Below are 25,562 nucleotides of genomic sequence, written 5' to 3' on the forward strand. Positions count from 1 at the left end.
TCGCAGAAAATGCTGTTTACTAGTTAAATTTAGTAGGAATAACACGACCTGTGACGTAGGCTATAGTATACCCAATTTAAAAAAAAATAAACTGAAAAATTATACCGACTTTTATTCAAAATTTTTTAATTTATTTACTAAAACTCTAGTAGGCTCATATTTGTAGATTTCAATTGACTGACAAAGTACAGCGTGATGTATGAGTTTATAACTGATTTAAAAACTATTAAACTAAAGGCTGGACTAAGCTATTCGTCAAAAGCAGCAAGTAAAGAAATACAAAGACAAATTTGTAATCAAAATACAATTAGCAGCTCTTAAATATTAGTCAGATTTTTTTCTTCTCAGAAGTCATGTACTCCAGCCGATTTGCTTTATGTTGGTAGAGGTATATATAGTTTCAGAAAATTTAAATAGCTTCTTGGCTGCTAGTTCAAGTAATTATTGTTCAAGATGGATTTCTTAGCACACATGAAGAAAAGTGACGAAGCTGATTCAAAAGAAAAGCTAAAGGAAAAACTAGAGCAAGCAACTAAAGAAAAATCGCTAACGAAAACGTCAGAAGAAGACCTAGCACATCACGGATTTAAAATCGGAAGAGTTCTCGGTGAGGGATCCTATTCTGCTGTTAGGTGAGCTTTTTATCTCGGAAATCACAAACAATATTCACTAATAACCAACTGGCCAGTGTAGGGGTCCTGGCATTGCATCAGAAAGATTCTGAGTTCGAATCCCTGGAAAGGCATGGATATTCTCTGTTCTATGCGTCCTTACTGTGGGAGCAACACTGGCCCACCTAATATGGTGCCCCTGAAAGAGTGGTCAACAAAATTTGCCCTTTAGATGCCTGTATGACGAAAGGTCATTCTCCAGGTGTGCGTTGGAAATTTAAATTCCCTAATATATAAGAAAGCTATAAAAATATTAAGTATAAAAGGATTTCTTTTATGTATCATAAGATGCGATAACAAATTGGGTTTTGCTGAAGTACAGAGAGAAAAGAAAAGAAACTAAATGGACCATCCTTAATAAGTTTTTGTATATTTTACATATAATTATCGGGTCTTCCCGTTCTAGGACTCAACATTCATGGTTTGAAAGGGGGCCCTGAAGTATACTAATTAAGTATACTATTTTAAGTTACAAAATCAGAATACAAAAAAATGCTTTCTCTGAATAAACATAGCTTTTTTCCGATGAATTCGGATCTCTAAAAATATAGGAAGTAGCCGCAATCCAGTAAATATGGTCGTAAATTAATAGTTTGGTCAGGAGAGCGATCCAACGTTTGGTCCTTTTAATGTAAATCTTACTTTTTCCGAATTTTAACATCTCTCGATAACTTTCAGAACAAGTTGAAAAGGTTTTGCACGCAATTATAAAATTCGCTCATCTAAAGATGATTCTGAGCAAAAAAGTATTTATTATTTTATTTAATAATAGGCTAAAATTTTTGAATTGTTAGGTATACAATTTCTTATGTGTTTTATAATGCGATTTCAAATGACAAAATAAAAACCTTGAGCGAAATAGGTTAAATATTTCCTGAGAATTCGAATTTTTAAAAAATCGTATTTTTAAAATTCGATTCAAATCTGTCGAAAGAAGGTATGTTCATTTAGAGAAAGTATGTTTTCCAGTCGGATTTCGTAACTCAAAATATCGACTGTAAAAATTAATTAGCATATTTGAGGTCACCCCCTCAACCATTAAATTGAGTTCTAAAATGTGAAGATCCCGTCATTAGATCAGAAGCTATCTGGGGTGATCCGTTTCTTTTTGATTCCCTTTTTTTTTTAATTTTTTTTTAAATTTATAATTCATATAAAATGATCCAATCTGAAATATAAAAATCAGTATTGAGCTTACACACACTCTTTTAACTACATGAGTTCATCCTTTTGTTTTGAAACTTTTTGAGTTATATAAATGCAATAATAATATTTGGTTTCAAAGTTTGACTTTAAAAAGGTAAATAATGTAAAAGCTCAAAACAATTAAACAAAAGACTACTATGTAAAATGCGTTAAATAGAAAAATTCGAGTGCAAAAAATCTAAAGTATTTCGAAACATCAAATGCATATATCATTATAATTTATCGCATTTTTTGTAATCACTACTTTACTAGGCAATACATATGGTTTCCTTTTTAAACGTTGATTAATTGGTCTTAAAACTCTAATGTAGTTTTTTTTGCTTCTTTTAATTTCTGCATGCCATCAAGCCCGTGTGGTTGGATTGAGTATTCGTCTAACACTGCTTGGGTCTGGCTTCAGTCAAGACTGAGGTCGGATAAGATTGAACTTTGTGTTTCGGAATTAATTTTAATGGCATGTATCCAGTGGTTTCAGAATAGAAAAAGTTCAAGTATGGGTGAGCAATTGGATAACGTGGTGTGGAGACCCAGAGATTACCACTGTCATCTGCCCTCTCATCTAAATTCTGTGTAGAGTAGTGTGCGCATACACAAAATATGGTGTTCCGATCATCATTAAGGGTAATTTCCAGATCATCGTCAGTAGCTCATGAGTTAAGTTCTTCAAGGTCTGTTTAGGTCTTAAAAAAACTTAAAGTGTGGTAGCAAAAGTAAGAAAATAAGTTACATTTTAGTAAGTTCGAATTCTCTCACTACTATGCAAAGAATTTTAAAATAACTACTAATTTAAATTTGAAATATAGGGGGATGTTGGAAAATAGGAAGAAGCATGTGGCATGGGGAATCGGACAAGCTCGTTAGAAGTGTGATCTACTGCTGTTGTTGTTGTAGTTTATTTGCGTCGCACTAGAGCTGCACACTAGGCTATTGGCGACTGTCAGGGAAACATCCCTGAGGATGATCCGAAGATATGCCATCACAATTTTGATCTTTTGCAGAGGGGATGGCACCCCTGCTTCGGTAGCCCGACGACCTGCACGCGAAGTTGAGCACTTTACGGTAGAACAGTTTAACGAGGGCAAATACCGCACACCCTCGGTCCCTACGCAGACTAATCCAAGTGGCCACCCACCCTCACACTGACCGCAGCGAGTGATGTTTGACTTCGGTGACCTGCTGGTGTGATCTACTGCAGTTGGCAGCTTAAGATGAGAATGAACTAAGCTACTCTGCTTTATGCCATTAGGAAAGAAAATCATATCTATGGTTGTAGAAAAATGCACTTTTTTAAATATCCTTTTTTTCTCTTTTTTTACGCTTTCCAAGTTTTAATCATTTCATTGATTTATTGTTTTTCTTATTTTTTTTTTTAGATTTGCAACTTACAAAGGGAAAGAAATAGCTGTGAAAGTAATTAACCGAGAAAAAATTTCTCAGGATTTCACCTCAAAGTTCCTTCCTCGTGAAATTGAAGTCCTGAGTAAAATTAAGCACAAAAACATCATACATGTTTTTAAAATCTTCAACTACCCAAGAAAAGTTTATATTTTCATGGAATATCTCGAAAGGGGAGACCTTCTTACGTACGTAAGGGTACGTAACACACAGCTCTTGCAATAAATTTAATCAATAATCTCTTTATGTTCTATACCAAATTGGAATAAATTATCATTCATATTATTATTTGTAAATGATCTCAGTTTTTATCTAACTCTGCATTGCACATGGAAATGTACTCTATTCCGATTTGCCCCGTTTTCCGTAATTCATCATGCTTTTCCCTTATTAATTTCTTTTATATTAGTTATTGTTTGTAAGTAGAAATTATTCAATTCTAAATTACTGATTTCTATTTTATATTGTCTCGTAAAAATAAATTTGCCCTTTCTTATGTGTATCATATCCTACTGTAATTATAAATTTAATTTTACTAAATAACAAAAACGGTGGTTGGTGGCCGCTATTTTATTCTAAGTAGTTTAAAAGAACATTCTAGGTGTTCCACTGCACGAACACGGAAATTTTTTAGCGTGTACAAATACGCAGGGATGTGATTTAAAACAAACATTTCTGAAGAATTGCTTGTGCCGGCTAGTATGTTGATAAAATGGAAAAGCTTTCCTTTTTTAAGAATTTATAAATAAATGTACAACTACAGAACTTCAAATTTTGCGAACCGTAACATAATAACGCACTTTTTTTCTTTCAAATTTTAAAGTAAAAAAAATCGTATTTTTCATCAGAACTAACGTGAATATTAAAAACTAGTGGGCGGCTCCCCCTGCTCGCCAACCTCCGAAAATTGCTACGCAATCTTAAATGGTTTGCTTCGAAAACCAAGCTCGCTTCTCTCGCTACTAACTTAGGTACATTGCAAATGCACAAAATTCTAAGAATTCAAAACAATCATTCAAATCCATATAAAAACTTTTTTTTAAAAAAAAATTACATCTTTTTAGTAAATACTAAGTCATTAAAATAAATTTGAATTCAAATAAATGACATGTAATTCGTTAAACCTATTAGAAATGTGCTATAGTATAAAATCTTAAGATAAAATTTCTAAAACTGATATCTCTTTAAAAAGGTTAAAATTTTGGCTATAATTAAGTCTATTAAAAATTGAAATAAGTGAATTGCAATGGAAAAACCTGCATAAACAAATAAATTCTAGTAAAACAAATAAATTCGTGATATAAATCAAAAATCGTCAAATAAATTCGTGAAAAAAAGCGCTTTTGACAAAGTACTAAAATAGAGATCTATCGCCAAAGACTACTCACTTCTGCCTAGCTTAATAGTATGAGATTGCCGCAGCTGATAGTAATTTTTTTTTCTTTAAAAGCGCTATATGTTGAGCCACCTGAGCAAGATTTGGCATGTGACTTTTTTAGCGGCAATCATTGGTTGATTTCCAGCGTTGCCATCCGGGGAGTTGTAATGAGGCTTTTTTTTTGTCGCCGTGTAAGAGAAATATATATATAGATTTTATGCATCTCAATCTCATTGTTTGTTGTATTAGATGGACCAGACTGTTTTTGAATTTTTATTTTGCCTGAAAATTCAAATGATGAAGGACAGTAAAATGTTTACCATTAATTTTTTCCTTGTATTGAGGGCGTAAATTCTCAAGCAATTTTGTAAGTCATGGAAATATTTTTATACTGATTTTGTTCCAAATCAAGATCCTGAGCAGTTTAAATATTTTAAAGAAAATTCCGAATGTTCCAAAGAAAATTATTTATTTATTATTGGATAGAAATTGAGCTAATTGGTATATTTTTGAACATGAATAATTTTTGAATGTACATATATTTATTAATATTGAAATTTTATTGTTAATGTTGTTTTATTGCACCCAAAATGTGTACATAGTGTTAACCAAAACAGACATGAGTCATGATCCAATTTAGTATGAACCCAAATTGGGTAATCTAATACCTTTCAACCCAAATTAGGTTTTTTTTCTTTACCCATTTTAGCTTTTAATTTTTTCTGTGTACATACTATTATTCATTAGTCAGTTGTTTCGGTTCAAAATCTAGAGTTTGGGCAAAAGGAAGGATTTCGATTTAAATCAATTATTATTATACATTATTAAATATTATAAACATTATTATTATTTTGTTTAAAAATGTATCAAAAACTAAAATAAAATTTGCCTTTACATTTCAGAAAAAAGGATATTTGAGCGAGAAAAAAACAAGACACTATTTCAAACAGTTGCTGGCAGCATTGCAGTATTTACACAGCCTCAATATTGCACATAGAGACCTCAAATGTGAAAATATTATGCTGGATAATGAAGATAACATTCGATTGATTGATTTTGGATTTTGCAGAAGCACAGGTATCTAAGTAAAATTAGTTGCGAGAATTGTATTAATGATAATTATTATTTCGTTAATGTAGGATTTCTTAACGGAACACGATTGTATTCCGGTTCCAGTAGACAAATAAACTGGTTTTTGGTGGTTTTAATGCCTTCTTTACTCTTTATGGCCCCCATGAACTACGTAAACGAGGCGGAGCCCCTGAACTGTTTACGTTTTAACGTTGTTTCCATAGATATTCTATTCTATGCTACTCTTCTATTGACTGACGTAAGTGGCAGTACTGGCGCAAAATATCCTCAGAGGTAGACGGATCATGGGTTAGTCTCCTTGCCATCAGGCTAACCATGGGAGGTTTCCGTGATTTTCCTCTCCATGCAACGCGAATTTGTGTTAATTCCATCAAAAAGTAATCCACGATGGCAAATATCTTTCAATACTTGATTCAAGAGTTCTCCTGTCTTCTGGGGTGGGTACAAAATTACAAGGCTACGGAGGTGAACGCTTGTAGTCGTAAACCCAAAATTGGGTCTGCTGTTCAACTACGTTTATAAAATAAAATACATATGGAAGTCTATTGAAAGTATGTAAAGTATTGAAGACATACATAGGTATAGAATTCATTCAGCATATACATAAAGCTTCCATTATATGCATGCAATTAAATATATATTGTATTCTTTGAAAATTCTTATTGAATAAAAATAATAGAATAAAATCTGTAATCCCATTGCCTTAAGGTAATTTTACTTCAGGAAAATTTACCATACTTGAATGATAAACGTGCTGTATGTTTCTCATTTTAATATTCTTTCTCATTTTCTCATTTTAATATTCTTTCTCAGTTTCTCATTTTAATATTCTTTAATATTCAATGTATTCTTTGAAAATTCTTATATAATAAAAATAATATAATAAAATCTGTAATCCCATTGCCTTAATCCCATCTGTAATCCCATTACTTCAGGAAAATTTGCCACATTTGAATGATAAACGTGCTGTATGTTTCTCATTTTAATAAGTTTCACTTAATACTTTTTCTAAAATTTTCTCAAAACTTAATTGTAAAATTAACAACAAAAAAAAACTTTAATTTCATATTCTGGCTTTTCCTTGAAAGGAAATGGAATATTAATAAAAAGTTGAATTTTAAATAATGGTTTTGGAATACTGTAAGTATTTCCAATTTTGCAACTTTTTTAATATTGAATTACTTGTAAATTATTTTAATATTGTATTCAGGCGAATCAGTAAAAGGAAGATTTACGTTTGAATCTTTTATCCATGAGTTTAAAGGCTGGTAATCAAAAGGACCAATGAAGTTTGATACAAATTTCTTTTTTTAATTACTACGAAAGGAAAGTGAACTTTTTTTATTTTCTGCAGTCTCTGGTAGTGGTCGAAGACTACTGAGCCAAACGTATTGTGGCAGTACAGCATACGCCGCTCCTGAAGTACTGCAAGGCACTCCGTATAATCCTATGTTGTATGATGTGTGGAGTTTGGGTTGCGTTCTTTTTATAATGGTGACAGGAAGTATGCCCTTCGATGACAGTAACGTCAGAAAAATGGTCGAATATCAGATAAAAAGAAAATTAAAATTTCCTGCAGGACGTCCTATAAACTCTGATGTTAAAGTAAGTTATGAGAAATTTTTTCCATTTCTTATATGTTACGGGTTCCAACCTACTGCTCGCTTCACTCACCAACTCCCATGATTGATTAAATAACTTTTTGTTTCACGACGATAAATAAATTATTACATCCTGAATAAATAATATTCAATCATAAAATCGTAATAATTTTCCATGGTTACTATTGCAGCTTCATTTACAATTTTGTTTTTAAATTTATTTTTTAATTTTTTTAGTCACTAAAGAGAAATCCCTAAAAGTTTTTCTAATAATGCAAAACGCTAATTTCTAATATTGTTTTACTACTTTGTAATTATTATTTTGAATGAATATGGTGACAGAACACAGTTTAAGTCAAAACAAAGCTTAATATTTTCTTTCTTTTCGCTTATTGTAAAACGGTTAACAATTTTAGATGCTGATTTAAATACATTTGTAATTAAACTTTGCGTTTCAAAGTAATATCAATTTATTACTTTTTCATAAAGAAACACCGAGAATAGCTTTTAAGCCTTTAATTTAAAATATTAATCAAAATAACGAACGTAATGATAGCAGAGAAGACTAAGAATGGATGATAAATAAATATTGCAGGTAAATACCTTTAAATTCGATGTGAAGAAAATTTTTACAGGTAAACAGTAGTTTCATAATTCTTATTGATTTTACGCTGAAAACAACCTAAGAAATCTAAATCTTCATGTTAAAAATAAAATAAAAAATATAAAAAAAATTTAAATAAAAAAAAACGAAAAAATGGATTACAACATGTGATTTTTGGGTCAAAAACAAGACAACAGTCTTATGCCATGCATTTTTATGTTAAATAGAAATATAGGAGAAGGTTGCCATCATTGGGTATTAATTTTTGACCCATAAAAACACGTTTATAAAGTTTTAACCTTGTTAATGAAATTATTATCTTCCATACTGCCCATACCTTGGCATATAGACGTTATAATTATAAAATGTTAAGTAAACATTGGAGAAATATAAATAATTGGGTCTAATGAAGGAAACTAGTTGCCTTTATTAGGTAGGTAGCTAACTGAATGTTTTGATAGAATATCACCTTAATATAAATTAGTAAAATGTTTCAATTTATGTATTATAAAAATGATACTTAAATATAAAAGGCTAATTTGAAATCAACATAGACCACAGAAAATAGATTAAAAAAGTTATGACATTCAGTGTCCGTCTAGTAGGGGTCACCTAATTATAGATATAATTAAGTCTCATATGTTTTTACTAAATCAGATACAACAGCAGTTTTTATACAGCTCGAGATATTAGCTTTGATATGATTTCCATAGGCGGACCACCAGATAATTCTTTGCAACTCATGTTGGCTCATTGAAAACAATAATCAATCGGTAATATGTCTGCGACTTCGACTATCAGATCATTCATAGCAACTCAAAATCGCTCATTGAAAACAATAATCATTCAGTAATATGTCTGTGACTTCGACCATCAGATCATTCATAGCAACTCATGTTGGCTCATTGAAAACAATAATCATTCAGTAATATGTCTGTGACTTCGACTACCAGACCATTAATAGCAACTTTAAATGGCTCATTGAAAATAATCAATCTGTAATATGACTGCGACTTCGGTTGTAACTAAGTATACAATCATTGTTAATATGGGTAAACAACGCTGATTTAACACATTTTTAAATATTTTCTGCAGCAACTAACACACTCTCACTGGCATCATTTATTTGCTCTTATAGAAAATTTAGATGAAAAGTACAACAATCGCACTTTCTTGCAAAAAATTTGTTTGAGCGAGAATTAACTTATGGTCTGAATAGAAATTTTCAAATCTCATATGGTTAGCCAAACAGTCAATTGCCGAATAGAAAACAACAGTTTATACTATAAACAAGTAAGTTATCATTCAAATCCAGTTCCGGTAAAAGACTTAGTGTGGAATATGGGAAATACAATCAAATTAGGCCAAAATTTGACCATACCCAGACGTTTAAAATATCAAGCTAGGACCAATTGGTATTGGTTTAGGGATGCTGATTTCCCATTGGGATTTGTTACCCGGATAAAAGCAAATAATGGTGGATATCAAATTAGAAAGAAAAAAGTTTTTAGTTTCCAAGTTTTTTCTTTCTTCGGGGAATTTTCAGCCCTGTAGTTGTTGTGACAGAAATTTACTGAATGCTACACTTTTTGCAAGAATTCCTCCTTGCAGTACAAAAAATGCAATTTGTGTCTGAAATAATCAATTTTGAGCTTATAACTTCAATCGTCATTCCATTCTTTGTAATCTAATTATAATGCTATTTTCAGAGCCTCATCAAGAACACGCTGGAACCTGATATCACAAAACGGATCAGTATCGAGAGATTGAGTCATAATGAGTGGGTGAAAAAGGATGATGAAATGTCAAAAGATAAGAAAAAAATTCATAGAGGATGGTAAAATGTCAAAGAATCGGATAGAGAAATTCAAGTTTCGCTTTCAACTAAATCAACTAGAAGTAAACAATGAAATCAAATCAGACCAAAATATATATTCCAAAAACAAAAGATAAGCTTGGACGTATAAGAAGACCGAGTGGGGCTGCTTCTTCGAGTTCATGTTGTTACAAACATTCCTGTAAATAAATATCTGTTTCTTAACATTAAGTTTGGAGTAATTGATATTATTTAACACGTTCACGCCGGGGTGACCCACCGGTGGGTCATGCTAGATTGTCTCATCTTGGCAGCGCACCGGAGTAAAAACTGGTTGTTATTGTTGTTAATTTACGTCGCACTAGAGCTGCACAATGGGCTATTGGCGACGGTCTGGGAAACATCCCGGAGGATGATCCTAAGACATGCCATCACAATTTTGATCCTCTGCGGAGGGGGTGGCACCCCCGCTTCGGTAGCCCGACGACCTGCGCGCGAAGTCGAGCACTTTACGGTAGCACAGTTTAACGAGGACCAATACCGCACACCCTCGGTCCCTACGCAGACTGATCCAAGTGATCACCCACCCGCACACTGACAGCAGCCATTGATGCTTGACTTCGGTGATCTGCTGGGAACCGTGTCTTATCGATCAGTCCACTGCGGGACAGTAAAAACTGGTAACAATACATTTCCTTTTTTAGTTTTTTCCGGGAATAATAAAAATCCATAACTACCAACTGTTTTTAACGGATGCAATTTTTATTTCGAATTGCTTCTTCACCGTGATAAATTACCTTGCAGTGAATTGTTATTGTTGAGAATAGATTAACCCCTCCCGAATATTATCTAATATTGAAATAGTTCTTCTACGAGTATTTTCTCTTTTCCCGGAGTAAACGTGTTAATGTTATAGAATTATAGATGTAAGTATGTAAAATATGTAACTAATTTCCATGAGATTTGTGCAGGGTCCTTTGGTGTTGTTGACGTTCATATCTAAAGGGTCAAACCTATGGTGACCTTTGAGAGACCACATTGTCGTATTAATTAAACTTGATAACACGAACCTATAGTTTGTTTTGAACTTAAACATGATTCAATTCAAATGTTGCAGTGAATTCGTACAGGGATATGGTTTAAGGTACCGAATATGTATGAATTTTCTGTTACAAAATCCTAACTTTGGCCGTAGATTCTTTTACCATGTAATGTAGAAACTGTTATTGGAAAAATGTTAGAATAAAAACTAGTACGCTCCAGTTTTAAAACAATGTAAACTACACCCAGAAAGCGCATTTCTTTTTTGACTATTAAGATTGATTGTTCAGTTTTTACCACCGGCGTTGACTCCTTGAATATTAAGTATGTTTTTATTAGACAACGCCCTTCTTGATGCATTTACGTTGACGAAATAAAACAACTTACTGTTAATATCTTAGAAATTCTCATGTTAATGAACTTGAAAGGAAAAAAAAAGTTTTTTTTTCTTTTCTTTTTTTACACTAAATTTCTTATTCTACACATTATTTTGAATTAAAATCTTAGTATATTTTATCTTAGAATGGAAGAAAAATACTTCACATTGGTTTTATTTACCTTTGACAAGTTAAAAAACATCTACGATTTAATGCTTAGGACAGATAAATTAAAAATATACTAAGAATTATATTTTAATTTTTGGATCATAACAAAACGTGATGGATGTCAATTAGAAACCTAAACTTAATTTTAAAAAAACACTGATGATTAGAATTTCGTTCAGATGGAAATGGGGATAACACAAGATATTTCCGCCATACGTCTCAATGTGTCTCAATGTATGTTTTCATTTATTCATTAAATAAATTTTCATTGTAAATTTATTTAATGAATAAATGAAAACATACATTGAGACACATTGAGACGTATGGCCATTGAGACGTATGGCGGAAATATCTTGTGTTATCCCCATTTCCATCTGAACGAAAGCACGAACTTAATTTTCTGTTTAATTGCTACAATATGTTGAGACATTCATATAACTATGTTTATCATGAAATTTTGCGTAATACGGTAATATTATAGGATTGTAGTGGTAGCAGATTCATCATAGTTTTTTGGCCGTTATCAACACGTCTTAGTTTGTAAAAATGATAATTGTCTTAATAATAAAAACGCCTGAACAAAATTAATTTGTTAATTATGAAAAATTGACACAATTCAAAAAAATATTATCATATTAGAGAAGAGAAATCCCTTAAAGGAATCAAGATTACATTCTCAACATCGAGAGTTTGTTAGCAAGAATAATAATAATATTCAACGGTTGGGACTGGGAGGCCCCCAAAGGGCACCCTTAGACGCTACAAATTTGAAATTGAAAGTAAATGTATTATTTCCCAACGGACACAGGAGAAACATGGATAATTGACAAATCCAAAATTCCTTGCAATCCAAAATTAGCGAATTATCAAAATATAACATAACCAAAACAAAGCCAACCCCGCATAATCAATATTGGGTTTGAAAATATTTTGGCGATCACGAGTCGCCAACAAAACTATGGGAATTACAATAACCCTGCAACTGAAACATATTTGAGATAAGAAATTAATAATAATAAAGAATTATAAATAGATTTTTGTTTTCGATTGGGCGTGGCAGTGAATTAATGAGTCTATATTAGTATTGAAATAAAAAGTTAGCCGTTGCATTGATCGATAAGAAGAGAATAAAATATTTTAAAGGTTAACTCATTGATTTAATTGAAATGTAATTCGATTAATATGATTAGAGAAATAATTTTAAGTATTTAAAGATATTTTAAAAGGTAGGAAATATGTAATGCCAATTCTGGCAATACAAGCATCCAATAAACTACCAGTAAAAATTTTTTTTTTGTATAAATAGAACTGTTAGTTAATGCGAGCTATAAACCCATAAAACTTATATTGATGCGACCATTTTATTTTATTTTTTTCTGATAAATAAGTAACTCTGACAAAGTCACTTACCTGCTTCCTCGATAAAGCTCTTCAATTAGGCAAATAAGAAAAAAAAAGCTTAACAAAAATAGAATATAAAAATTTCCAACAATGGATTTTTCTAAACTGATGTAAAACCAATGTAAGAATTAATGTTGTTTACTCAACAATCGGACACTGCATTGTATAAAATATGGTATCCAACCTAAAGCTCATTCAATATACATTCAGTCAGATTTTTTCATAACTCACAGAACTCATACAATCATTTTAAACTGCGTAAAATAATCAAAATGTTGTAAGCTTTTGTCACTTAACTGAAGTTAACTGTCACCTCCTGATATTATTTGAAATATTTTTGATAGTGATATGAACTTTAAAAAAATTATCGAACCTCTGATTAAAGAACAGAAAGTTAAAATTAAAGAACCTCTTACTGCTACAAAGGAAATAAAACCGAACCATGATGTTTTATCTTCAATTTTAACTGTAAAAACAAAACCAAAGAGCACAATTAAAGAGGATCTAAAAGAGGAAGGCTTTGAAATGGGCGAAGTTCTCGGTGAAGGATCATATTCAGTTGTAAGGTGAGTTACTTTTCAGAAACATAATTAAAAATGTAAACAGTCATTGTTCCATTTTGTTAAATTTGGAGGTAAAAAATCCTATTCTAAAATGAAGTGAGTTACTTTACAGAAGACATGTTAGAACAAGAAAACTATAATTATACTATTTTATTAAATTTGGAAGTAAAAGATCCTATTCTAAAATGAGGTGAGTTACTTTACAGAAGAAATGTTAGAACAAGAAAACTATAATTATGCCATTTTATTAAATTTGGAAGTAGAAGATCCTATTCTGAAATGAGGTGAGTTATTTTGCAGAAGAAATGTTAGAACAAGAAAACTATAATTATACTATTTTATTAAATTTGGAAGTAAAAGATCCTATTCTAAAATGAGGTGAGTTACTTTACAGAAGACATGTTAGAACAAGAAAACTATAATTATGCCATTTTATTAAATTTGAAAGTAAAAGATCCCATTCTAAAATGAGGTGAGTTATTTTCATGAGACGCGTGGGGACAAGTGAACTATAACTATCACATTTTGTTAAATTTATTGAAGGAAGATCATATTCTACAGTGAGGTTACTTTTCAAAAAACATTCGAGAACAAGAAAACAGTCAGTGTCTCATTTTGCTAAATTTGACGGAGGAGGATACTATTCTGCAGAATATTTGTATTTGTTTTATGTGTAGTGAGCAAAAAAAATAAATAAATAAACGGATCACCCTGAATAACTTTTGATCTAATGATCGGATATTCGTATTCTAGAACCCAATCCTGGTATCAAGAGAGGTAGAGTATCCTCGTAGAGTATCCTTAATGATTCGGAGGGGTGACCTTAAATACTCTAATTAATTAGTGTAGACGATATTTATATTTTTTGAAGTTATGAAATCAGACACAAAAACGCTCTTTCTCTGAATAAACATACCGAGTTTTTTTTACGAATTCGTACACCCGAAACATAAGGGACAGCCGCAATCTGGTAAATATGGTCCCCATTGTTTAGACAGAACAGCGATCCAAAATTTAGTCCTCTTATGCTAATTTATTTATTTATTATTTTTTTTTTTTTGTGTATTTCACCATATTTTGTGAACTTTTTAAGCGAATTGAAACATTTTTTCCACACAATCATAAAATTCGTTTAGCCAATGAAAATTCCATGCAAAAATAAAGTAGATATTTATTATTTTTTATTATTTTATTTAATAATATAGTCTAAAAAGCTTTGATCTGTAAGGTATATAATTTTAAGTAAAAAAGTCGTATATTTAAATTTAAATTTCTCGGGAACTATTTCGGCAAGTTTTATATTTTGCCATGGAAAATTACATTCTTTAAAGTGATGTAAAAAATTGCATGCCCTTTAGCTTGACTATTATTAAATAATATAATAAAAAGTATAAATATTTACTAAAAGTTATTTTTTCATGGAATTATTTTGGGGAAAACGAATTTTATAACTGCGTGCAAGCATTTTTCAATTCGTTTAAAACGTTTTTGAGATATGACGAAATACGTAAAAAGTAAAATTTTCATTAAGGGGTTCAAACTTTGGATCGCTCTCTCTACCAAACTATAGGGACCACACTTCCCAGTTCCCACGTAGAATCTCCACTCTGCAGCTATGACCAAAATAAAATTCAAAATATTGAACATGTTTTATTCTTCTGCCCTGAATTAAAGTCTCATCGTAGAGAACTTTTCAAACATGTAATCACTAGTGGACTACAATGGCCACCAAACTGTCATACTCTGATCAATACTGACTGTCTACCAATTTTTCAAAAGTTTGTTCATAATATTCCTTTTCATTNTCTCATCCTAGTGAACTTTTCAAACATGTAATCACTAGTGGACTACAATGGCCACCAAACTGACATACTCTGATCAATACTGACTGTCTACCAATTTTTCAAAAGTTTGTTCATAATATTCCTTTTCATTCTTTTTGATTTTACTTGTCTGCTTTTATATTTTATATTTGTATTTCATTTTGTATTTTTGATCCAAATTTGTTATTCTAATTCTTCAATGCATGTATTATAACTCTTGTTATTAAGCATGCTGAAAATAAATATTTTAAAATAAAAAAATGAAAGAAAAAAAAAACTTCCCAGTTCCCTATGTTTTGGGTATCAGAAATCAAAGTCCGTCGATAAAATCGTATATTTATTCAAAGAAAGATAATTTTTTTTGTCTGATTTCGTAACTTAAAATATCGTCTCCACTAATTAACTGACATATCTTATTTCACCTCCTCGAATCTATCAGATTGAGTCCTAGAGCATGTGGAATTGAAGATCCAATCATTAGATCAAAAGTTATTTACGCTGCACACACGCAAGTTTTTCAGCGATGAAATATTATGCATCTCAGAAACAAATTGAAAGAAATGTTATACTCCAGAAAATAATTGTTAAGCTCCATCTTGTCGAGTTCACCACGTAAAAGGAGGACAACCACAAATAATATGTAGTTCACAAAGTTTGTGGAGGATTACATATCATTGTTCGAATCGATTAATGTTATGTAATCTTGTTGGTGAATTGAATTTCTTGCTCGTTAGTACTTACAGGTAATCCACCTTACTCTGCCAATCAAAAGTGGTGCCAACAAATAAATTATCAAAAGGAAACGCCCTTCAAACAAAATATGTTGTTAATTGCTTAAACCATATAACTCTTTTTTATCTTCGAGGGAATGCATTTTTAGATTATTTAAATTTTTTATAAATAAAATATTATGTGGCTTGAATTTGCTTTCTGTTTTTTTATTTGTAAAAAAAAAAAATAATAAAAAAATGAAAAATAAAAAGAAATTTCTAGAATTTTTATATATAATTTAGTCGAATCAATATTTAGTTAAGCATTATACTTTAAATCAACCTTTCCTAAAGTATTTGCTAAAAAATTTATATTATTTTTATTTTAATAATTCTAACTGAAATTTCCTTTAGAGCTGCAACTTATAAGAAAACTGATATTGCTGTGAAAGTTATCGATCGAGCGAAAGTTTCTCACGATTTTTCTTCCAAGTTTCTTCCACGTGAAGTTGAAATTTTGAGTAAAATAAAGCACAAAAGTATCATAAGCGTCATAAAGATCTTCAACTATCCAACGAAAGTTTATATATTTATGGAATATCTGCCAAGGGGAGATCTTCTGCAACATCTAAGGGTATGTTGAAAAATGAGACATTTAGAAACATATGTGGCGTAACTACCACTACAAATATTAAATACCAAATCACTAGCATATAAGACATTTTAACTCGATTCTATCTTGAGGTACCTTTTGATAGATGAAGGTTGACATAGTCTATAAATAAATTCCTTCATTGGTGACCCGGACGTGATAAGAACTTGGCAATATTGATGGATGATCCACATTAAACAGTTGATTTGCTTAAAAATATACTGCTAAAAAACAAACAAAAAATTCAGTGAAGTAAATAACGTCTCCCGATCAATGAACAACATTGAAGAAAAAAATTAGCTAAATGCTATAGACAAAAGTAAGAAAATGATGAGCAAAATGCAATAAAAAAATGAAGAAAAAATATAATTAGCGAAATTGATATAAATATATAAACAACATCAATCAACTAATCGTTCATCGAATTCTATCACATATAAAATTCTGGCAGGGGAGTAGTGTGGCGTAACTACCACTACAAACATTAAATACCAAATCACTAGTATATAAGACATGTTAACTTGATTCTACCATGAGGTACCTTTTGATAGATGAAGGTTGACATAGTCTATTAATATATCCCTTCACATACATAACGATGTTATCAGAATATTTGTACAGTGTCAAATGAAATCAAAAATAAGTAATGTCTAAAGCTTGCAGTGACTTAATTAAATTAGTTCTTATAACCGTTTAAATAGTATAAACATTTTTTTATAAAGAAAATGTGCCAATTGAATTCAAAACATCATGTACTTTTCTTGATCTGTTAATATTGTCATCAATCCAGCCACGATAAGTACACGTTTTTTTTTTAAACTGCTGTTGAAGTATACCTGAATTAAGTTATATAATTCTCAAAAAATGATAAAAGAGTGAAATAAACGGCATATTGATAGTGGAAAATGTAGGTTTTTTAGGCGTAATTTTTTTATGTTCGTTACAAAACTTGCTAATAGATGTCACTGTCTAGGATTTAAATTTACAGATGGTGCTGTATGCTCATTAGAGTGCGAAGAAGTCTATGAAAAAATGCAGCACCAACTGTTAGTAAATTTTATTAGCATTTTTAATGAAAGTCTTACTAAATTCACTGTTTCCAATTATTTTATTTTCTTCTTTTTTTTTAAATATCTGATTGATTAATAGTTATTGAATTTCGAAACTGAATAATGTTTTGCCGGAGATCCTGAATAAAAATTTAATTTAGTACTGTGTATATTATTTCCTAGTTTCCGCTAATGAGGACATGCTTACGACTATTTAGGATTTTTTTAAATTTGAATTCTAATTCTTTTGGATTTACCCTGTAAAGACAAGCGAGTTGCTTTGTTATTATTTGCAAGCTAATAATTAACAAACAGAATCGTTATTTTTCTGCATTACTTTCAAATATATTGATTTAATTTTTCAAACTGATTTAATTTTTATGAGCTGTAAAATAATATTTTACTTTTCCATTTCGTCATCCATAAGTAATGTCAGATTTGTTTTATTAATATTTTTAACTCTTTCCCTTTTTTTTAGAGAAAGTATCACACTTAACCATCCTTATAGTCTCTCGCATGCCATCTATGTTACATAAATTTATGCTTACAGTACAGAAACCAGTACAGCGTTTTGGATTATATTTTAAATTTTATTTCTAAACTTTTGTCTAAATGTGATGCTTATGTGAAATGTTTTAACGAGATTTATGAGATTTAGAACTATAATTGCTATATATGTATTTATTTTGTTGAAGTGGAAAAATGAGAAAGTAAATAAAATTGAAATAAATTATCTAAAATTATGTGATTTGCTGATATTAAATGTTTTTATTTTAACTAAAATAAGTGATTTCGTGTTTCTAATTATGTCATTCTTTTCTATTTCCAGTTGTTTTAATTTTATAAGCTTCTCATTCTTTTCCCAAATATGTGTCACATATGGACTACCTCAAACACATCAATGACTCTTTACATTAATACTATAAAAACATTGTGCTTGCTCCTTATTCAAAGAAAAAGAGAAATAAATAATCCATTATTTCAAATGGTTCACGCTAAAAAAGAGATGCTAAAATCAAGAAAAATTATCCTTCTTAGCACATAATTATTTTTTAGCAATTGCACAGTTTTGAACTGAATTTTGGCCCACTGTAAGCCGTTAAACTCGAATTTAAGATTGTGGTTAAATTTTAATAAAGAAGATATTAAATTAGAAATTTAATATCTTTTAAGCAGTTGTTTTCAGTTTTCGTGTAATTTTTAAACAAAATTATATTTAGTTTTTGACTGAAATCATTCAGGTTGATTGATTATATTTCTTGTTTAATTATGAAAATACTAATGCTTAATCTCAGTATTTCGATGCTTTATAGAAATTTTGTCTCTGATATTGTTTCAAACTGCAATTATGTATTTTATATATTTTAGGAAGACGGGAGTTTAGGAGAGAAGAAATCTAAGCATTATTTCAAACAAATGGTGGGAGCACTTCAATATTTACACGGCCAAAATATTACGCATAGAGACCTCAAATGTGAAAATATCTTGTTGGACAATAAGGATGGCATTCGAATAATTGATTTCGGGTTTTGCAGAAAAGTAGGTAAGGGAACATATTAAGTCAACTATCTTATTGATTTCGTTAATTTATGAATCTATTCTTCTCAAAGCCTAAACTTATTCCATTTAAATGCACGTATATATATATATATATATATTTCGATTCTATAATAAATGAGCCGTAGTATACTTTCGAANTATATATATATATATATATATATATACACACACACACTCAAGAGTCAAAACATTATGACCACCTCTTAATAACGAGTTGACCCTCCTTTAACCCGCAACACAGCTGCAACCCGCCTTAGCATTGGATGCCACAAGTCCTTGGTAGATGGCCGGAAACAGATTGTACCAGATGTTTAAGCAACGGTCACACAAATCCGAGATATTGCGACTTAATGGTCTTTGAACTCTGAGCTGCCGTTCCATGATATCCTAAATTTGTTCTATCGGATTGAGATCCGGTGAGTTAGGCAGCCAGGACATTAACTGGAATTCAGCATCATGTTCCTGGAACCACTCCAACACAATTTCAGCCTTGTGACACGGGGCGTTGTCCTGTTGAAGAAATCTATTTCCATCTGGAAAAACAGAGGCCATGTAAAGGTGCAACTGGTTTGCAATGATGTCCAGATACCCTGTAGCATGCACTGTCTGCTCTACCACAACCACGTTTCCCAGAGACGCCCAAGAGAACGTTTCCCAAAGCATAATACCGCCACCATCGGCCCGTGTTCAGATTCCGGATAAATTCAAGCTATGATTTAAAAGTGCTTCTTGAAAAATATTCGAGAATAAAATTTCCATAATAAAGTAAGATTACGTGCTTATTAAGTACCTTATTTTTTTTTTATTTCAAAAAAATTAAAGTGGAGTTCTTGTTTTTCGCCAAAAAAAATAAATAAAAATGAAAGACCCACTTAATACTCGAAATACTCACTGTAAGAGTTGATTTAATTGTATTTCTTGATTGATTTCAGAGTCTTGCATATAAATTTAATGTTCACAAATAAGTTTTATTTTAAAACAACCTAAATTTCGTGTTTCGATAATTAAGGCAGTCTAATAATTGTAAAAAACTTTTATTGTCCAGTTTCAAGACCTGTCAATTGCACTTTTGGGGAAAAATATGTTTAATATATTCTCGTGTTATGCTTATTCTCCGTTTCAGTATAAACAATTGTTTTAATTTGAATTTGCATAATGCTTCTATTTCTAAAAAAAATTCCGAGTTAATATGTTAATTTTTTACCTCGTATCAATTTTAAATGCTTTTTCTAAATTTTATTTAACGGTATCTGATTACGTAAAAGATAAAATGAAGAAAAAAAGAAGATAGAAATGTACGCTTCTGGTCAGGAAAACTAGCAATTTATTCTCAGCGTTTCAAAGTTAGTTACAAAGCTTGGGAAAAGGTGGCGATAGTGATTGAGAGGGGATAAAGGCGTAAGCTATTGTTTTCAAAATTACTACCATGTACAGCTCATGTTTTATTAATAAATTAATTTACATTCTTGTAAATATTTCAGTTGGAATGTATGGTCTAACAATGCAGCAGAAAACACTGTTTTATATTTTTTTCAGTAAGAAGCATCATCTGTTCATAAACATCATTGAAACTTGGTAAAAATTAATCATCTGGTTTCCTAACGAGAACGCAGTTCACCACGAAGATATCTCCTTTCATTTTTAATAATCTACTTTTCAAATCTTTAATAGTTTTTGAAATGTACGTGGGGTATTCACTTGCTTAAAAATAATCATTTAAATACCGTATTAATTTTACAAAATTAAAATTTTGCGTCAATTTTATAAGTCAGATGCACAAGTTAGCAAATAGCGAAACTTATGGGAAAACGTATTTTTAAAGAATACAAGAATTCAATAAGATTAAATACTTTAAAAATAATGAACTAATCAATAATCAAATAGTCAACTGACACTAAATTCTTCAAAGATAAATATGGTATTTTCTTGCAAATTATGGATATTATGCTTATGACAGCTCAATATGGTTTGAGCTTTGTTAATGAAGATAATTTCTTGCTGAATAATGTCGTACCCAACACATTCTTGTTTTGGAAATCATCAGAAATTTGATTAGATGAATTGGATTTTGCAATATAAAGAAACAATACCTGAAGCAGAAAAAAAATATGACATGATATTGTAACTTATGCAGGTTCTTAATCATTCCTCTAAATGGTTATATTGTATAATGCCGTAATATGAATATTGCTAAATTTATTGTTAAAAGTAAAAATAAATAAATAAATAAAAATAAGAAAAAACAAGGGAGGGTCAGAAAGCATCAAAACTTGATTAATTATAGGAGAAAATAAAGAACGAGTTAACATGACTTTTCGAAGCTCTGTTGCTAAGGAAAATAAAAAAGCCACAGTGTAAGTGCCTTACATTTGAAGCAGAATGACGATTTTAAACTATTTGTATCATTTTGCCATGTAGAACTGAATTATCTGACCCTTAGAAAGAATGAATGAATGTTAAACTGTTTTAAAAATAGCCAATTTGGTGACATATTTCCATCTGGATGAAAATTATCAAAATGACTGCCTTTTTCTGAGTTTTTGCAAATTTTCACGAGTCCAGATTATGCAGTATTGGAGTAAGTTTTTAAAAATTAAAGAAGTTAGAAAACAAAAGCTTTTCGTTTCCACAAAACTGTGACTCAGATCCCTATTAATGATTTGTGCCATTTTCCGAATGAGCACAAACAGCGTTAACTTCAGATAGGCTAAACTTTTCTTAACAGTCATGGGTGACTGTTGGAGATAAACCGCAGTTATGAAAACGGCATATCATTCGCAAAAAAGCATAATTTCATATGACGACGAAGTCTTCCCAAAACAACCTTGTCAGATGAGCATTAAAACTGGCTTTTATGTTTTTTTCTAACGACTTTCTCTCGCAAGTGATTCGGCAGAGTTTCATAGCTTTGTAGGGGATCTACCACTACAAAATTACAATTACAATTCACTAGTATATAAGACGTGTTAACTCGATTCCATGGGAGGGTACCTCTTCATAAATGAAGGTTGATATTGTCGATAACTACATACCCCACATTGGTGACCTTCGGACGTGATGTGAACTCGCCTACGTTGGCAGAAACGCCCACTTCGATATGAACACGCCTATCTTGACAGTAACTCCCACTTCGATTTGTAACGCCTACTTCGATGAATGGTCCACATTGAACAGTTGAATTGCTACTTGTGACTGCGTCTCCACCTCCTCGCACTGTTGCTACTCAGTCTCGTCTCGATCACGCAAAACGTCGGCTTGCTCAACTCGACTGCTAGACGCAGGAAGGACTATACGATCGTGAAGTTAACACACCTCTCACATTCAGCACTCAAAAAGTACGGTGATCTTAATACAGCTCTCCCGGCTTCTCACAAAACAGCAATGAATCAACTAGTGGTATCCGTTCATCGAATCCTATCACAAATATAATTCTGGTGGGGGAGTACCACTACAAATTTACAATTGCAATTCACTAGTGTATAAGACGTGTTAACTCGATTCTATGAAGGGGTGCCTTTTCATAGATGACGGTTGACATAGTCTATAGCAACTTTCCCCACAGCTTTTTTGTTTCTTTTCGATTAAATATTGATTTTTGTCTCTTATATGTAGATTTCTTGACTTCATTTTGAATAAGGACTCTTAAAATATTAAGTGTGGTGATCATAGAAGTATTTTTTTCTTTATTTTTCGCAGTGACTTCTTCTGGACGAAGGGTTTTATGCGAAACATATTGCGGCAGCACAGCATACGCAGCTCCTGAAGTACTACAGGGCACTCCATATAATCCCATGCTTTACGATGTGTGGAGTCTGGGTTGCATTCTTTTCATTATGGTGACTCGATGTATGCCATTCGACGAAAGCAACGTTAGATTAATGGTCGAATATCAACTAAAAAGAAAAATCAAGTATCCAAGAAGAGTAACTGTCAGCTTTGATGTTAGAGTAAGTCACAATATTCAACACTTTTGCCAATTTTAAGCACAGCAAATATCAAGCGGCGCTGTTATGATGATTTTTATGCTGCGCACACTCTATATCTAGATTGGAGGCCCTCAACACCGACGACATTTTCGCATTCCATTGAGTTTCTCAATTAGTTAAGAACAATTTGTTACTGTAAATGAGCTAAGTTCAGTAAATGTTTGGATTTACCAATAATACATAGCATTTAACAAAGTGGCTAGTTATCGCTTAGGTTTTACCTCAAAGACTCGGTAAAAGTTCAAAATAGAATCATATTATAGTATAATTCTGATTTTACCAAGACAATTTTGGTAAAATTTTAGGTTTACTGATAAAACCAAAGATTTAACGAACTTCATGTTTTTACGTAACAAATGTTTAAGTCCGAAGTCTTATAAAACTTGGTTTTTACCTCAATGGCATGGTGGATGGCCGAAATAGAATCATATTAAAGCATATTTCGGACTTACCCAGGCACTTTGGTAAAAGCTAGATTTTACCGGTAAAATTAAGGATTTACCAGGCTTTAGGTTTTTCCGTAACAAATACGTAGATAAGAAAATGAAAATGTGCAAGAAAATTATGTTATATAATAACTATGTAATAGGAACAGATTCGCAGCAGATGATTATAAAAAAGAATGACTAATTTAGATCGTTAGGTGTTTTATTAAGACAGAAATAATAAAACGGAAAACAGAATTAGTCGCCAAGAAAAACCTGAAGAAAAAAACATATTGAAAAGATAAACGTTTTGGGAATACTTTAAAAATTGCAAAAACAAATATTTCCTATGACATTGATGTTTCATTGAACTAAAAGCTATGCCAATACTACACAATAAGATTGAACTGGCATTTATCTCTTTTGTGATGTAAGCAATTTGTTTTGTACTACAGTACTGTAGATATATATTAAGCATATCAATATAATCAGACCATATGAAATCTGTATCAGAGCATCTGTTTATCTGTTTCAGATCATGATGAAATGAATTGATTTGACATGCTTATTTCTTTCTTGCATATCGATATTTTTGTTTTATCGAAATACCGATATGCAAGAAGCAACAAAACGTAGTAACCTACACTAAAAGGATGTATTATCTCTCCCTTCCTAATAAATTTCTGTATTTTTGAAAAATCTGTGATCCTTGAAATTTTCCGAATTTACTGATGTAGGCCCTCAGGCGTAAGAAATTCTCCAATAGGCTTTCAGTTACGGTGATAAATTTAGCATGTCTTTAGACCCAGGACTCACGAAGACTACCGATTAGACAAAAATTGTTAGAAAAATATTTAGTGCAATACTCGGGAAGAAAGGATAGACCAACGTTGATAAGTTGAATTCCTAACGGGGATGTCATGAAATGTTGAACTCCTTCTTTTGATATCAATTCCGGGAAAAATGTAAAGTAATGTCCTCAGTTTGGCTGCATATGCTAATCGCAAGCGTCTCAATAAGGCAGAATTGAACGTTGCCATAACTGTAACCTGGAATAGCGTTGGTGCTTCTGCCTTAAAGGGATCGGTAAATAGTACACAATATTGTATCGCTTCCAGTCACATTTAAGTAATGCGGATATATTGGCTACTAATAAGAGTAGCTTTACTTCAGTGGGACAATTTTTTTCGTTTCTCTTTCACACATTCGATTGCTTCCTGCAATGGGGGAGACAGAAAGTGATCTATTTCCTGTAAATTTGTTTTTCTAATATATTTGTTTCTATTTCATAAGTTTTTTTGTGTGACCAGCTTGGCATAAAATTAAGGTGAATTTATTTCGTTGGGACCCTGCTTCCTTTGAATCCATTTAGAAAAAAGTATCTAACAGAAATAATATTTTGTTAATAATTTCATTTCAGGATATCATTCAAAAAATGCTGGAGCCTGATGTCACGAAAAGAATATCTATGGACAGGATAAGCCAACACAAATGGCTAACAGAAGATGATGAGTTATTAAAATAAATATATAAATACCTCACATAAAAATGCTACTTACTCTTCCATAAATAAAAAGCGAATCAGAGCAGATTAAAAAATACTTCTGAGAGATTTCAACTTAGATCAGTGACAAATTTTTGCATATAAAAGCGCTTGCAGATATAAAATGATTAATTTTTGAATAAAACCTTCCTGCTATCTGGATATTTTTGTTTTCAATCAAACTTACACCAAAACAATAATTAAGTTTGAAAGGATATTTAAAATTTCAAAATCATTTTCAATGCTTCAAAGTCATTGTGAAATATTTCTGTACAAAAATACACGTTCGTGCATGAAAAAGAATGAGAATGCATGGGAATCCATAGACTTACACAAAGATTTGCATATGTGCAATTAGAAAGCACAAATGGTTTGAGAAATAGCAGTAGATACATTTATTTATTTATTTTTATCGTTTTGAATAATCAAAAACGCTCTTTTTATATTTTTAACTTGGGTAAAACAACTGACTGAGATAATAAGCAAACCATATTCACCCAG

The 25,562-nt window shown here is 31.2% G+C and overlaps 1 protein-coding gene across 1 annotated transcript; it reads left to right on the top strand.

Moving 5' to 3' along the window:
* The first annotated feature begins 303 nt into the window (after positions 1-303).
* LOC107447210 (putative ribosomal protein S6 kinase alpha-1) lies at positions 304-25,193 on the top strand. Its single transcript, XM_016062067.3, has 10 exons — positions 304-632; positions 3,251-3,470; positions 5,553-5,727; positions 7,097-7,347; positions 9,657-9,784; positions 13,086-13,316; positions 16,261-16,480; positions 18,916-19,090; positions 22,804-23,054; positions 24,939-25,193. Exons 1-10 carry the CDS (start codon positions 454-456, stop codon positions 25,041-25,043), a joined length of 1,935 nt encoding a protein of 644 aa, XP_015917553.2. The 5' UTR covers positions 304-453; the 3' UTR covers positions 25,044-25,193.
* The last annotated feature ends 369 nt before the right edge of the window (positions 25,194-25,562 follow it).

Source organism: Parasteatoda tepidariorum, chromosome 7 (genome assembly GCF_043381705.1).
Source record: "Parasteatoda tepidariorum isolate YZ-2023 chromosome 7, CAS_Ptep_4.0, whole genome shotgun sequence".
In the NCBI taxonomy this organism is placed as follows: domain Eukaryota; kingdom Metazoa; phylum Arthropoda; class Arachnida; order Araneae; family Theridiidae; genus Parasteatoda; species Parasteatoda tepidariorum.